Source organism: Anoplolepis gracilipes, chromosome 14, assembly GCF_047496725.1.
Source record: "Anoplolepis gracilipes chromosome 14, ASM4749672v1, whole genome shotgun sequence".
In the NCBI taxonomy this organism is placed as follows: Eukaryota; Metazoa; Arthropoda; class Insecta; order Hymenoptera; family Formicidae; genus Anoplolepis; species Anoplolepis gracilipes.
Genome location: NC_132983.1, coordinates 2,387,478 through 2,403,877, shown reverse-complemented (window position 1 = coordinate 2,403,877; position 16,400 = coordinate 2,387,478). Strand labels below are relative to the sequence as shown.

The window sequence follows — 16,400 nt, the reverse complement described above, 5'->3', positions numbered from 1 at the left end:
GACAACAGAGATCTACGGACCGGACGGCGCGACGGAACTGACATTTATACGTTTAATTCTTTACGCTCGCCCAATGAGTCGGAGTGAGTGATTTACGTAACTCTTAACATCAAGCGGTTTTTTCTAGATAATTATATATATTGAATGTTGAAAAAATATCTGTGCAAACTTTGTTTACAAATCTTGTGGCTAATTAATTTATAGTTAATATCTTGCCAAGGTAAATTCAACTGAATATTATATATTTTTTTTAATATTCTATTTCTCCAAGATTTTGCGTATGTTGATAATTAAATGTTACATTAAAATTCTATTCTGTAAAAAAATCGAAGTCAAACTTAAAATAAAAAAGGAGATTTATAGCTTATTTTAAATTAAAAAAAAAAAAAAATATATATATATATATATATATATATATACTTTTTTTTTCTATTTATTATATCATCTTAAAATCATTTTTTCATGAAATAATAATTTTTTTAATTTAACTATTATTTTTCTTAAATTTATTATATATATTTATTAAATCATCTTAAAATCATTATGTTTTCACTTTTTCTATTTTAGAAAGCAATAACACATATGTGATAAATATATATTTCCAAGTAAAGTTTTTTGAAAATAATTTTTAGAATTATAATTCCATTATTTAAATATAAAATTATCCTCTTAATAACGTACATTATTGCAAACCATATTACTTTCTCTTTAATCATTTCTGTCGAATAATCTTTCAGAATTATTTAATTATATCTTTTTTACATTCAATTCGTATTTCGTGAATCTTTTATTACTTATTATTACTTCTTCTTTTTCACCGGTTGAAATGCGAATGCAATAGCCACTTGCGCCGAAACGATCCCGCTCTTTGAACATCACGGTGGCGACATCTTTCGTCGCTCGCGAGATATATCAATATGACCTCCATTAAGACGCGTCCTTATATAAATCAAGATGATCATAAGTACAATTTTCATATATTGCACGGACGTTTGATTGGCTGGATGGAGTCTCAAGACCACTTAAAGATCACACTTGGACGATCTACATTCTTTTTTTTTTTCAGGAGAATATACAGTTTATGTCGCATGGTACATAGTTTCGTGACTGTCACTTCTGTTTGTGTCGGGCCATCCCGGATTCCGGACTCCGGACGTCGTCGGAATCGTCGTCGTCGGGTCTCGATGAAAATGAAGCGAATGAAAAGCGACGTGATCAGCACTACGATCGAATCTTATTTAAAACGACGTCATTACCAGGTGCTCTCACACTTACTAATTCCTTTCCACGTGCGTGGAAAATTGTTAACAAAGCGTGTCGTAACCTCTGTCATCTCTTCGTTCTCAGACCAACGACGTCTACTGTAAGAGCGATCAGTTATTTTGTCAGAGCAGCGATCAAATGACGTTAAACGCAACTGCCGAGTGCGGTACCTCTTTGGACAATTCGATTGTTTTTAGTGCCATCACCGTTGACGTTATCGCGGCGGATCAAGCTTATCAACGGTAAGATGTTTACTAATTGCTAGAATCTCTTCTTCGGAACACGCATTATATATTTACCTAATTTAGAAGAAAAAAAGCGTCTGTGGATTGTATCTCAGTTTTATGATTGTTATATAATAATTTTTATATGTATAGGTTTTTGAAAAATTAAATTTTATATACATGTTTTTTGAAAATAGATAAAAATGTTTAATCTCATCAGCTTAGGTTTTTATAAAGATCTATTTATTTGATATCTTTTCTTGTAAAAACAAAGATTTATAAAGTAAAAGTTGTCACTGTCACTATAAATGTGTTAAAACTGATATTTCTTAAGATTGATGTAGTTATAAAGTCTATCATATAAATGAAATATACATGAAATGATACATGATATTTAGTATATGTTCTTTGGATATATAGCATTTTACATAGCATGTTGAAATTGTATTATTAATAATAATAACTTTACCAGATTGTATTTTCAAATAAAGATATTTATATTTCTATTAAACTTTAACACATTTTTCTATCGATAAGTTAACGTACCAGAAATTTTACAAAAAAATATTATAGATAACTGTGATATGTATTATATAGCATACTAAAATTCTAATGCTTCTTCTAGATTAAAGAAATGGATGAATGTCATACTGAATGAAAAAATTAAAGCAGAATTACAAGGACTTTTGTATCCAATATTTTGCCACCTTTATTTAGAGATGTTACATGCTGGTAACAGACAAGCTGCAATCCAATTCTTAAAAGCACATCAGAATGAATTTGTCAGTGACACAGAGAAAGATTTCTTAGACCAATTATCTCAAGTATTCTCAGTACAAGATATTGAATTGAGCCGTGTGGTAAATGCATTCAGAACAAGAAAATACAAAGTAGATTTGTCTGAATCAGCTCACATTTGTCTACGACAATATCTTACAAGATACGGACATATAATAATAATGCAGGTAATATAATTGTAATATAATTATATAATTGCACGTTTGTGTGGTTTTAAATATATTTTTTTATAATTTAAATTTCATTAAGAATTAGTATAATATAGAGTATTTGGTAAAGATTAAATCAACGCTCGTGAACAGGTTGAGCACATTAAACTGAACATAAAAGTCCTTTACCATTTTGCGATTTTCGCAGTAATTATTGAGAAATTAATTTAAAAATATCCACCAATTCGTGTGAGTATTAGCACATGGCGAGAAAAGCCACCCCACTGTCACGCGGTTGCTAGTCGCACGCATAGTAATCGCGTGATTGCGGGCTGTCTTTTCGCAGAGCGCTAATATATTAGCGCGAATTGGTCGATATTTTTAAATTAATTTCTCAATAATTATTGCAAAAATTGCAAAATAGTAAAGAACTTTTCTGTTTAGTTTAATGCGCTCTACCTCACGAATGTTGAATCAATCTTTACCAGACACTCTGTATATTCAATCTTTCTTTTTTATATTAATTGTTTAATAACATATTTTAATTTGTATTGAAGCAACAACACAAGGGAAAGGTCAATAAAATTAAAAAAACAGCCATTGTTGAATTTGTTTTGCTTTTCTATAATTTCTTTCATTGACCTTTTTTTACTATCAAGGTTTTATATTTAAAGAAAACAGATTCTTTTCATTTTCTTTCATTCATGTTATATTTATAATTAACATAAATTGTATTATGATAAACAATTTTTTTTACAAATTTCATAGATTATAAATACACATATCACGATAATCAGAAAGGCAGGCAGTCCTAAAATGGATGGAGAAACACATGAAGAGAAAAGTCAAAGATATGAAACAAGTATTAATGGTCATGTGGAACAGCCATCTGGTACAGGTGTTGATCGCGAAATGCGAGAATTACAAGAAGCAATACGATTAATTCGAAGTAATGCTCACCAAGCACTAAGAATATTTACAGTGAAAAATGCTATAGAAAAGTATGGGATTATAAATATTTTCTATAATGCATAATGTTAGTAAGGTTTAATATGTCTTCTTTCTACATATATGTATTTTTATAGCGCAAGTTGCGGTCTTATTGCACCTAAAATGGATAAATTAGCAGTAGGATTTAGTACGGCCGAAATACGCTTATGGGGTATAGATGACACGGTTCTAGTTAAGCGTAAAAAAATGCATGTTCCATTTGTCTGTGATGTATCACCGTTTTATAAATTGAACGAACATAAAAGCACAGTGTAAGTCGCGACAACAACGCCATTTTCTTATTTAAGTTTAAGCTAATAAACAGTATCTTATGAGACAATTACATAATTTTGCAACAACAGAAGAAGCGAAGCAGGAGCGATTATATTAAGAGGACACACAGACGTAGTGCACGATTTAAGATTTATTCCAGAAGCGGACATTCTCCTTTCTGTATCAAGTGACAACGATATGAGGGCATGGAGGCTCAATGATTACTCATGTGCAGCAGTATACAGGTAATAGGAATTAATCAAACAAATTTTTGGTAAAATAAGTAATGAAAGAGTATTGCAATGTGTTTTTCATCTTGTAAGAAAACATTTTTAATTACTAGTCAAATATATAACAAAATTATAACAAAATAATTATAGTTTCTAAGTGCTTTACTCCTTTTTTATCTTTAATGCTTACAATTGCTTTTAATGTATTTTTTCCATCTTCTAATTAACTTTGCCTTAAACAATATTTAACAGAAAAGCATGTGACAAAAAATCTTTTTCAAAATCAAACTGATACATGTTAATGAAATGTACAATATATATATAATAGTTTTTCTATTATAGTGGTCATAGTTACCCAATATGGTGCATGGATACCAGTGTGTTCAATTTATATACCGCCACAGGTTCACATGATAGAACTGCCAAATTATGGTCATTGGATAGAACGTTTCCTTTAAGAATATTTGCTGGTCATTTTTTAGATGTCAATGTATGTTTCTTATCATTATTATAGTTTATATTTGTTTTAGTATTACAATTGCATAATATTTATGCACATGTCCATTTTAGTGTATAAAATTTCATCCAAACGCTCGATACTTGGCGACTGGCTCCGCCGATAAAACCGTAAGATTATGGGCCAAAGATGATGGAAATCTAGTACGAGTATATGTCGGCGCGCAATCGACCATTTATACTTTAGCTTTTAGTCCAGACGGGAAATATCTAGCTGCTGCAGGTAATCGAATGTGAAAAAAAATATAAGATGATAAGATGATAAAAGAGATATAATTATATAATCAGAAAATTTTATTCAATATAAACATTTATTTTTTATTGGAAACATGTTGCTTAGGTGACGATAAGTATATATCTATATGGGATTTAGCATCTAATGCGTTACTCACCGAGTTGAAAGGCCATGAAGATACAGTCATGAATGTAGATTGGAGTTTGGACGGCCAATATATCGCCAGTGCGAGCATAGATGGAATTGTACGATTATGGCCTACTCAGGATTTTATCAACACCTTGAATGGGTATGTTTATTTTTTTTTCCCCAAAAAAATTTCAACTTGTTTATATTTTATGTTGCATATTTTTTTCAGAGGATCGTCAAGTGCAAGGTCTCAATCAGAGGCGCAAATCTTTTCAACATCTTGCTCAAGCATTCTCTCATTGAATTATTATAAAAAGACTAATTCGTTGATTTGTATCGGCACAGCATAAGATTTTTATTATTTATTATTACGCTATTCGAACAATATATATTTTTAAATTAAATTTTTTTATCTAGTAATTTAAAATTTTCTCAGTAAATACTATTCTCATTAACAATATACTCATTTATTTTATACGTAGCATATAAAGCTAAAAAGTACTCATAGCAGCATTACACATTTTTACATTACTTAAGTGGAATCAGCATCATTGTTCGAGTACAATGTATAAATTAATGTTATTTACTCTGTATTTGTGAATATTGTATATATTGTATTTTAATTTTTCATTTTTAATGATCAGACTCGACATGTTCTGAAGTATTTTCTATTTTTATTTTTTTTTTAACTTTATTTTTCAAGTATGTATATTATTTGTATCTCAACAATTTCATTTTTAATTTTAAACTCAAAAATTATAAATACAAACTTCTCGTTTTTAATTAGTATTTTTAAAAAAATTCTATTTTTTTTTAAATTTTATTATATTATAATTATGTCTTTGCCTTCTTAATAATTAAAATCAAGAATTATAATGTTTTATGTAATTAAGCATGTCAAATTCTTATGAGAATATTGTCTAATAATAGTTTATTGACAATTATCTGTCTTGTTATAAAGACTTTATAAGTTGTGAATAATGTTAAAAAATAGCAAAAAATTACAATTTTTATAAAATTATACGTGCATTTTCATTATATAATTTACATCATATTTAAAATGTGAGTATTCTTAATTCTTCTTTTTCTTTTTCTTTTTTCCGGCTTTTTTGTTATGAATATTAATTGATTCTTGTTGTACTTCCACCTTTCGTTTTAACGGTTCCTTCAAAGAATCTTCTTCGGTGATACTGACAGTTTCTGTATTTAGTGGAGGAATACTGAAATCTGGAATCTATAATCAGAATTACAGATTATGAGACATTAGAAATATAAAATTGTACGTATTTTTTCTTGAACTATATATTATAACAATGAAATGAACTAATGCTTTTTATATATATATATATATATATATACACACTTACTTCTGGCTTTACGAGTTTAAAAATTAATTTTTCATGTTGGACATTAGATCTATCTAAACTCAGTTGTACGACGATAGGATCAAATGCCCGAAATACGATATCTCCACAAGTTTGGGACTGATCTTCAGCATTGTATATGAATGTGATAGAATTCGACAAAGTAGGATTATTTAGATACAATATTCCTTCTAAACCGTATTTCGGTATAAGAACTTGCAAGGCATTTTTTCGTACAAAAAGAATATATCCTTCCTCATCTTGAACTTTATCGCGGAAAAATAGCTGAAACACATATATAATAGTCTCGTTAAAAAATCAAGATTTTCTAAGTCATTTTTCAAAGGCGAAGATTAGTAAAATATTTTTATAATTTTTTATATTTTTATACTAGAATTTTATACTAACATGTGTGTGAAGTGCGACCGAGGCTCGACCAGCATATTGCGCCATTCGATTCCGATAATTTAGATTTTGACACAGCAAATGATTCTTCTTTTTATCTAATAACTCTGGATAAGTCGCATCGGCGCCTATACATACAGCTAATAATCGATGCACGATTATATCCGCATATCTATAAAATCTTATGATATGATAGAAGTACAAATTGGGATTAATTTAATAACAATGTGATAACTTTCGGACAACTTGCCTTCGAATGGGAGATGTGAAATGCGTATAAATAGGGCATGCCAATCCATAATGCTTAAATTCTTCCGGTTGATGCATTCCACTAATAAAATAAACTGCTTGCAACATACATCGCGTGGCTAGTATTTTTAGCATTGTGTTAAAGTAAGGATTCGATTCCTTGTGACTTTCTTCCAGTGATTGTGCCAATTCTTTACCAGTATTTGTATTAATAATAAAACCCTACAATCAATTTTAAATTTTATTGCAGCTGTTACTACTAAGTAACAAATACTATGTATAATAATTCGTGCATACAACTAATATAAAGAAATAGTTGAATTTCTTATTTGAATCTAAGACAAATATTTTTACGAAAAAAAAAAAAACGTTGAGACAAATCATTATATAACTCTTTACATTTTTCGATATTAAATATCTTTATATATAATACTTAAATTTCGAATTCAAATTTTAAATTAAATTGACACCATACTTGATTTTTTGCAGCCTTAATCAATGGCTCAAAATTACTTTGTGGTGGCTCGGGATGTCTTCTTAGCATAGCACATTCTGGAAATTCTTTCAATATTTTTTCAGCAACACTAATGTTTGCTAACAACATAAATTCCTCCACCATAGAATTAGTTTCTCTTAGCTTCTTTGCCTCCACGTCAATGGGATCGTGAGTTTCGTTGTCTACTTGAAAACGTATCTCTGGTGATGCTAAACTTAAGGCACTGTAAATAGATTATTTAATGTTATTAAATATGAAAAATAATCTCTCTCTTTCTCTCTTTAATATAATTTAAAATAAAATAAAGATTTAACAGGATAAACGTACCCATTCTCTAAACGTCTTTTCTTTAATTGTTTGGCCAACTGATTTAATCCTCTTAATGATTGTGAGAGAGTATCTTGCTGAGTGGCATCATCAATTTTTAATTGAGCTTCTTCATACGTCATAGCTTGGCGCGAACAAATTATAGATTTGCAGAATCTTGTACTGATTATATTCGCATTAGGATCAATTTCCCATATACAAGAGAATGCAAATCTTTCTTCCTTACCTCGTAAGGAACAAAGGTTTGAACTGAGTAATTCTAACAAATAGAAAACATTTTAATAATTTTAATAATTTATATTAGAAAATTACGTAACATGATAATCTGAAATAAGTATTTTTATTTTACCTGGAACCATATCAATTCGTTTATCAACAAGGTATACAGTGGTAGCACGTGAAGCTGCTTCCTTGTCCAACGCAGTTCCGGGTCTTATAAAGTGCGATACATCCGCGATATGTACTCCAACATCGAAATTACCATTTGGTAAACTCCTGCAATGTAATGCATCGTCAATATCAGTACAGCCAGGCGGGTCCACAGAACAGATATCCAGCTGTCGAAGATCTTCTCTTTGCGCGATATCCTAAAGATTTATATGTATTGAATAAATTACATATTTATACATTATATTAAATATTATAATATTAAGTATTATATTAAATTAGTTCCTGTAACTCTGCGTTATATTCATTTTAATTATTTATATTTATACAAATCATTTTGTTTGCAATTAATGATTTGAGATAACTGACTGATTCAACGAATTTTCAGCCAAATATATATACCGTTTCTGTAATGATCCACGGTAGCTTTGGAAGAAAACTAAGAACAGCATCGGAGAAATGGCTGTGTGGAACATCGTGTTCCAGGAGTAATACTTCATTCTCTGTTTCTTTGTCTCCTATATTGCCGAGTGCTCGTACAAAGTGGCCGAGTGGATATCTCGAATTTCGCGGCCATAAATCGAGTGCGACAATAATTCTTTGCTTACTCAACGCTTCAGCCTGCCGAGTTTCGATTCTTATTTTGGGGATCTTCCTCTCAGCAGGCACGAAAAGATGTCTTACGTTCTGTGCATCAAGAAAAAAAGATAAAAATGTATATATAATACACAGTAAACATGAAAATTATTTTAATTCATTATAATGTGATAACTCTTACTCCTTTAATTGGACTCAGCTGCAACATTCCACAATACTGCCTCCATTTTCGCCTAATAATACCGACAATTTTACCTGTTGGTATTTTTTCTTTTATTTTCAGTGAACTTGTTTTAGCGAACACTTCTTCATCTTCTGAAACATCATCAGCATCATCTGTATTTTTTTCATCCTGCAGAACAATTTCACTAGGAGCTGACCATTGATCGTCTGGTAGGATCTCAACCGCGACTATATCGCCATCAACTGCTCTGTTAAGATTAGTACGTCCTTGTATAAATATCTAGAATGACAAAAAGAAAAAAATTATATAATTATAATTTAATAATTATTAGATATATATTGAGCTTAAAAACAGATTTATTAACACTTGATAAATGATAAAGAGAAGTTTTTGATTATATTTTACATATTTATATAATATTCATTAATTATACAAAAGTTTACAGAAAGTTATAATTTATACATTGATTAACTTGTCTAAAATAAATTATTTATTTAAACCATTCTCAAGATAAATATTTATTATTCTCTCCTTAAAATCGACATTATTAATATTAAACTACATATTAAATATCTATAATTATATATAAATAAATATGTATATTACTTACTGGCTTCTCCCTTCCTTCAACATTCACATTGCCTTCTAGAAAATTCTCTCTTGATGCCAAAAATGTTCCTTGTAACAATTTGCCAGATGATACACCATCATGCACTTCCACTGGAGTTAGATGACAGGGAAATAATTCCCGGCTTTGAGTATCCAAAGTGTAGGAATGTTTGCTTAATTTATCCAACAGAAAAGTTGAATTTTCCAATGATTTAATATAATTTTCCACTGTGCAAAAATGAATACATATGAATATAATTTTTTTATACTATAATTATTACCAAAATAATACAGTTCTCAATAAGTTGAAATCAAATATAGCTTACCCGATAGAACAAATAAACCATCTTCAACTGCATGTGTTCTATTTGCTACATCATCTGTCAGCAAAACAACCTTCACATTATGATCATCAGAGCTTAAATGATTATTATACCATTTGACTGCAACTCTTATTGCTCTGTCATTACGATCATTTATCTTTTCACCTGGTTCTCTTTCAATATAAGTCCCTCTAGAAATGATATATATAAAATTTTGTTTAATTGTAAGTTTGTAAATATCATTATATCATTTTGTTGTATGTAATAAATACGATACATACTGATGATGTTCATTAATAAACACAAAAAATTTTCGCTTTGGATCCTTTATAATATTTTTCAATTTTTTATATACATTGGAACTTCTATGTCGAATCTCTTCCAGTACTGTTTGCAGGATAACAACATTGGTGATAACATCTTCTTCCAATATATCTATCTGTAAATAAAAATCAGCACATTTGTATAAATCAATATAGAATCAATAGAATACAAATACAAAAAACTATAATATATTCAACATAATACTTGTTTTACTCTAATATGACTTACTTGATCTAAAATTATATTTGTATCCAATATAAGGATATATGAAAGTGGAATTAAAGAAGATTTTGCACCGGCATCCTCCTTATCCAATACCATGTCTCGAGGTCTTGCCTTACATTTCTTACATCCTTTAAACCCGCAGTAAATATCATCTCTGAGATAATGTTCTCTGACAGTCTAATAAATGAAAACAAACACTTAAATATCTTTTGATAAAAGTATTATTCATGAGAAATTTTTCATCTGTATAAACAATGTTAAAAGATGGATAAATTTAATTTTACAAAAAATTTCAGAATTTTTATAAATTAAGACAGATAAATATATACTTAGTAAAATTATACCTTAAATATATTTCCTCCCTTAGTCTTTCTAAAAAAAACCTTAGTTGTCAACATATCTCAAGCAAATTCATTTAAACGTCAATAGAAAGATATAGTTGGTGAGTTTTATAAATAAAAATTTATTATAACCACGTGCACGTTTATGGTTATGTTTACATCAGAGAAACAGTTTCTTTCCTCTTTGATTTCAAGCATGAAGCATAAAGCCTGTATCAGACTACGCATTGAAGATTGAGATTGAAGATTGAAAAAACTGAAATTTGACCAATCAGGACAAAGCAATTTTAGTTCCTTTTGTTCTGATTAGTCAAATTCTAATCTTTAATCTTCAATTTTCAATGTGTAGTCTAATATGAATTTTACATTTGTCGTTCGACAAATGCCACGAATTCTGATTAGAAGTTCATTGGTTAAATGGGATTTTAAAATGATTTTAATATAATATTAATATTATATATAAGATCGGACTATGAATACCGACCTACATTTACATAATAAATAAGATAGACAAAATTTATATAATAGATGATTTTGATTCATAATTTTTTTGTTCTAGTTTTTTTTTTTTTTTTTATTTATATTTAACCAATCCGACCAAAGTTTTCTGTTTTCGAATTGGTCAGTAAAATAGAAGGCGCTTACAATCTATATATTTTATTATCGATGGTGCGTTCTGCTTTTTTACGACAATAGCGCCACTATTGAGACAACCACAAACCACACTGACGGTTTAAATTCGAAAAAGTAACGACATTGGGCATGTGTTTTCTGATGTCGTTTGTGACAAGAGTGAAACTTATGAATTTTTCGAATAAGAAATTGACACTTTGAAGGGATTAAGGTACACATTCGATAACACGATTATAACAGCTGTGTGTTAGTTTCAGTTGATAATATTATTCCTTTTCACAGAGAATAATAACGTAGTAACGATGGATGATGAATTCGAGTTGAAGCCAATCGGACAGAAGATGGTCGAGAAACTTTGGCGATCACTTAAGGAGCTTCAAAAGAACTGGAAAAGCATAGGATGTACCAGAGAAACACGAGAAATGTATTACAATCAAGCGTATAATCACATGGAGGATCTGTTCAATGAGATGATAACTGAATCACAGACGAAGCAGCAGCTATTGTTGGACAGTATAAAGGATTTATTGAAGCAGAGAGCAGCTTTGTATACAGAGTTGCATCTGGAGATGGAGTCCGAGAACTACGATCAGACCCCTTTATGTAAGGTGGAGCAAATGCTTCAAAGCGAGATGCAAGAGTTAGAACACATGAAAAAAGAACGTATGATGATTTTTCAGGACTTATTAGCAAAAGAATATGATATCTGTAAGAAGCTTGGTGCTAAAAAAATAAACATTATCCCAGATGTTCTCCCCACGGAGCAGGAACTAGAAAGCTTTAAATTGTATCTACAAAAACAAGAGAATGAGAAAATACGTTTGGAGAGTGTTTTTACAGATTTACGTCGTTCTCTATTTAAAATGATGGATGACTTGGACATAGTTCCATCTTCGCCATTGCAACAATTAATCTGTGAGAATCCCGAAGAGTTTGTACTCAGTGCAAATAATATGACAAAATTGAAGGAATTTAGGGATGAATTGAAAACACAAGTGGAAGAAACAAAATGCCATGTTGAGAAAATGAAGAAAGATTTATTAGCATTATGGAAATATCTTGACGAACCTGCTGATGTTTGTCAATTGTTCCTCGACAGATATTCCGATTACAGCACTGGCACTATAAATGCACTCAGTGCAGAGATCAAACGTTGTAAGGAGAAGAGAAAAGAGGATATTTTTATGTATGTCACACAGATAAGATTAGAATTGATGAACTTGTGGGACTTATGCAAATACTGTGAAACAGAAAGAAACACATTTGCCCCATTTCATTCTAATACATTTACAGAGGATCTGTTGACATTACACGAGTTAGAAGTGAAAAGATTGCGCAAATTTTATAATGATAATCTAACAATATTTGAACTTTTGGAAGAGCGTGAAAATCTCATAATAAAGATCAAAGAATTGCTTCAGCGTGCAAATAATCCGGATCGTTATCACAATCGCGGAGGTCAATTGTTGATGGAGGAAAAAGAGCGCAAGGTGATACGAAAGAAATTACCCAAAATAGAAGCGGAATTACAGCGGTTGGTAAATGAATATGAAACTAAGCACAACCAGATGTTTACTATTTACGGGACACCGTTGGAAAATGTTTTAGCGGAAACTTGGGAAAGTATCAATTACGAGAAGGAGACGCTAAAGAAGGCGAGGAAAGAGGCGAAAGACAAGTCCATCAAGAAATCGCCCTTAAACAGTTCGAAGAAAACACCGGGTATATCTCATCTTAGCATTCATCGGGGACCAACCCCGCTGTCGAAACGCAAATTATTCAATCCGTCCCCTAACAACACGTCGCTAAAACGTAGAAATAAAAACAGCGACAAAAATAAACCCACTGTCAGTGCATCCAAGATTAGAAGAAGCGGAAGAATACCGAAGATCGTTCAGAAAGCGCATAGGTTCTCTAATGGCAGACAGAAGAAGAAACAATCGTTGTCGCCTGCTAATAGTACCACGGAAACTACGTATAATCAATTTCAGGACCATATGTCGGACAGAGAGGAATTGCACAGCTCGATGCTGCCGGAACATATATTAAAGAACTCCAGTAAAGCCAATATCAACAAGACACCGATAATACGAACGCCCATGAAACCGTTGAGGAAAAATCTTTCTGCGGCTACGACGCCTGTTACTCGTGGTTCCGCACGTAAATCACCGCACAGTCCTAAATTCAATAGTACACCAAAATTAGTAACAGCCCCAAATAACTTGCCTTTCATCTTTTAAGCAAGAATCGGATAAAGAACTTTTAATATTTAACGGCAAAATATAATTTTTTATCTATAAGAACAAATTTTTAAACGATGATTCGATGTATATTACTGTTTAATGATGTTGGAACAAACGCAAAAATTGTTTTTAACGTAACCAATTGATATTAATTTAACTTAATTATTGTAATTATTTGTTACATTGTTAGATTTAAAAAAAGAACACTGCTTGCTGATATTTTTCTTCCACTGAAGAGTATAGTTTGATGCAATCTGTATAGCAATCTGCAGCTAATAGTATAGAATAAAAGTTTAATTCTATAATAATTAACTTTTATTCTATACTATTAGCTGCAGATTGCATCAAACTATACTCTTCAGTGGAAGAAAAATATCAGCAAGCAAAGTGTTCTTTTTTTAAATCTAACAATGTAACAAATAATTACAATAATTAAGTTAAATTAATATCAATTGGTTACGTAAAAAACAATTTTTGCGTTTGTTCCAACGTCATTAAACAGTAATATACATCGAATCATCGTTTAAAAATTTGTTCTTATAGATAAAAAAAATTATATTTAGAATTATTGTATATCACATAAGTCACCATACAGTACCTTCTTTGAAAATTTTAGGATAATCCTAAGTAGGACAATTTTTGTACACTATATGAAAAGGGTTGCAAACACTCTTTACATCCGTACGATATTTTAAGTATTTTTTTCGGATATAAATATGCGGTAATTTTTATTTTTAAACATATCAAATATAATATCATATCGTATTTAAAAACATAATTTCACAAAAATAAATTTTTTCTGTTAATTATAAAAAATTTTTGTATCCTAACGAAAAATCATTTGTCACTCGATATAATAGTTATTGCAATAAAATAACACTAAGATAAATAGTTTTTAGATTAGAAATATAAAAGAAAATATATGTATAATCTATTTATGAAAAAAATCAGTTAAAAGTAATTTACATAGTTAAGCTAAAAAAGAAAAGGAGTATAGGATAGAAATATTTTTCTGCGATACTTTATATTATAAAAGAGATGTCTAATTGTAACTATGGATAATATTTATATAAATAATGTTAATTCAATATTAATACTTATGGATTATAAGAAAGCATAGATACATATTTTAAACTGTGTCAAACTTTTATTTTAGAGTATAATATATAATATACAATAAAAAAAGATTAAGCTACAAGAGCACTGGCTGTCGAACTTTCATATTTCCAATTTGGCGGCAGAGATCCTTTCGCTTTGTAGTAACGTGCCAGCCTGTGAATTCTCGATTCAACGAGAATCAAACGGAATTTACTGTCCTTATCCTTGCGATTTCGCTCCAAGTGTTTGCGAACAGCGACTGCCTTTTTGATTAAATAATATAAATCTTCCGGTAGATCCGGGGCCAAACCAATGCTTTTCACAATGCGTAGGATCTTATTTCCTGTACGGAATCGCACTTGGGCCACGCCGTGCGAATCACGAAGTATAACACCTGCAGATACATGACATAAATTTTTTATTTTTCTTCAGTTTAATGATTTAATTTCATAATAATTTGATTGTAGTTATCTATTATAAATTGCATAAGTTATCATATTAATATTAAACTATTGAATTTATTTATTATATTATTTATTATTATATTATCTTTTATGTTAAAAAAATTAAAAAGAAATTAATAAAACATATAAATCTTTTATTAAATATAAATATATAATTAATTTACCAATTTGAGAAGGTGTATGTCCTTTTTTTGCTAGTTTATAAATAAGTTCTTTGCAGTCTTCCGGTGTCAATTTCAACCAAGTTGGTACACTTCGTCGGTAAGGAAGCGCAGACTGGGATATACCCTTTCTAATAAAATAATAAAAACATATTTAATTCAATTTAGCACATAAATATTTTTAATGCTTACTATTTAGCGACACGAGTGTCATTCTGTCTTTTTTCAACATCCAGTGACAATGAAGATAGATAGAATGATCCTTGTGTCAACTTGTGTCGTTAAATGGAAAATACTCTATATAGCTGTGTTATAATAAATTTGTTTAATTTTAATATAAAAATTTATATACATAAAATACTAGAAATAAGATTTCTCATAAAAATATTTTAGAAAATTAATAAAATAAAAGAATAGAGGTAACGAAAGAGTTTGAGAATGTTTATAATTTTCCTTTTCTTATAAGATTTGTAATAAAATGGTTATACATGTGTAAATATGTATAATATATTAAAAAACACTGTCAAAATTGTACAACATATCACCTACACACACACACACACACATACATATATATATATACATGTAAGTAGATGAAAGCTCACATGCTGTAAACTGGCTTACTAAATTCAACCGAGTTACATTGTTTTAAAAAATTTTAAATACTAAATGCTTCACAATTACTTAATGTAATAAAGCTGATAAATTGAAGAATAAAGATTTACTTTTAAGTGCAAGATAGAAAATGAAGTTACAGACACGTGGTCGCCGAGACGTGTTTCGGCGCGCAATAAAATTTAAAGAATAATGCCGTAAATAAATAATTTTAGACACAATGAACATGTCGTTACCCATGCGAATGCATACGACCCATCTTGACGAATTTTCTTAAAGAGCAAAGAAAGAAAACTTCTACAAAAGTCTTTGAACTGACACTAGGTGAATAAAATAAGATAACCTTATTAAAAGATATGTATGTCATATACATATATATATATATATATATCCATATACAACGTATTTATATAGTTAACATAGTCACGCGCAAAGTATATCTGAAGATATCAACCAATCACAGTCCCTGAAATAAAACGTCAGAGTATACTCGATATCCAATAACGTTGTTTCACAGAGAAAAATGCGATTACGATTGGTTATTAAAT

The 16,400-nt window shown here is 29.8% G+C and overlaps 4 protein-coding genes across 4 annotated transcripts; 2 read left to right on the top strand and 2 right to left on the bottom strand.

Annotated features, from left to right (window-relative positions):
* Positions 1-1,072: 1,072 nt before the first annotated feature.
* On the top strand, positions 1,073-5,578 carry Wda (will decrease acetylation). The gene is made up of 10 exons (XM_072906134.1): positions 1,073-1,259; positions 1,348-1,505; positions 2,113-2,452; positions 3,203-3,435; positions 3,520-3,696; positions 3,787-3,942; positions 4,270-4,417; positions 4,498-4,666; positions 4,784-4,967; positions 5,037-5,578. The coding sequence occupies exons 1-10, from the start codon at positions 1,089-1,091 to the stop codon at positions 5,155-5,157; spliced, it is 1,857 nt and encodes a 618-aa protein (XP_072762235.1). The 5' UTR covers positions 1,073-1,088; the 3' UTR covers positions 5,158-5,578.
* A 265-nt stretch (positions 5,579-5,843) lies between these two features.
* On the bottom strand, positions 5,844-10,828 carry Dis3 (exosome complex exonuclease RRP44-like protein Dis3). The gene is made up of 14 exons (XM_072906133.1): positions 10,642-10,828; positions 10,301-10,474; positions 10,030-10,187; positions 9,752-9,939; positions 9,427-9,653; positions 8,814-9,095; positions 8,438-8,722; positions 7,998-8,235; positions 7,649-7,907; positions 7,301-7,544; positions 6,827-7,047; positions 6,580-6,748; positions 6,175-6,456; positions 5,844-6,041 (listed from the first exon to the last, which is right to left on the bottom strand). The coding sequence occupies exons 1-14, from the start codon at positions 10,693-10,695 to the stop codon at positions 5,880-5,882; spliced, it is 2,943 nt and encodes a 980-aa protein (XP_072762234.1). The 5' UTR covers positions 10,696-10,828; the 3' UTR covers positions 5,844-5,879.
* Positions 10,829-11,351: 523 nt separating this feature from the next.
* LOC140673263 (protein regulator of cytokinesis 1-like) lies at positions 11,352-14,213 on the top strand. Its single transcript, XM_072906116.1, has 2 exons — positions 11,352-11,482; positions 11,554-14,213. Exon 2 carries the CDS (start codon positions 11,574-11,576, stop codon positions 13,509-13,511), a length of 1,938 nt encoding a protein of 645 aa, XP_072762217.1. The 5' UTR covers positions 11,352-11,482; positions 11,554-11,573; the 3' UTR covers positions 13,512-14,213.
* A 428-nt stretch (positions 14,214-14,641) lies between these two features.
* On the bottom strand, positions 14,642-16,243 carry LOC140673264 (small ribosomal subunit protein uS15-like). The gene is made up of 3 exons (XM_072906117.1): positions 16,089-16,243; positions 15,241-15,368; positions 14,642-15,006 (listed from the first exon to the last, which is right to left on the bottom strand). Exons 1-3 carry the CDS (start codon positions 16,223-16,225, stop codon positions 14,702-14,704), a joined length of 570 nt encoding a protein of 189 aa, XP_072762218.1. The 5' UTR covers positions 16,226-16,243; the 3' UTR covers positions 14,642-14,701.
* Positions 16,244-16,400: the final 157 nt, after the last annotated feature.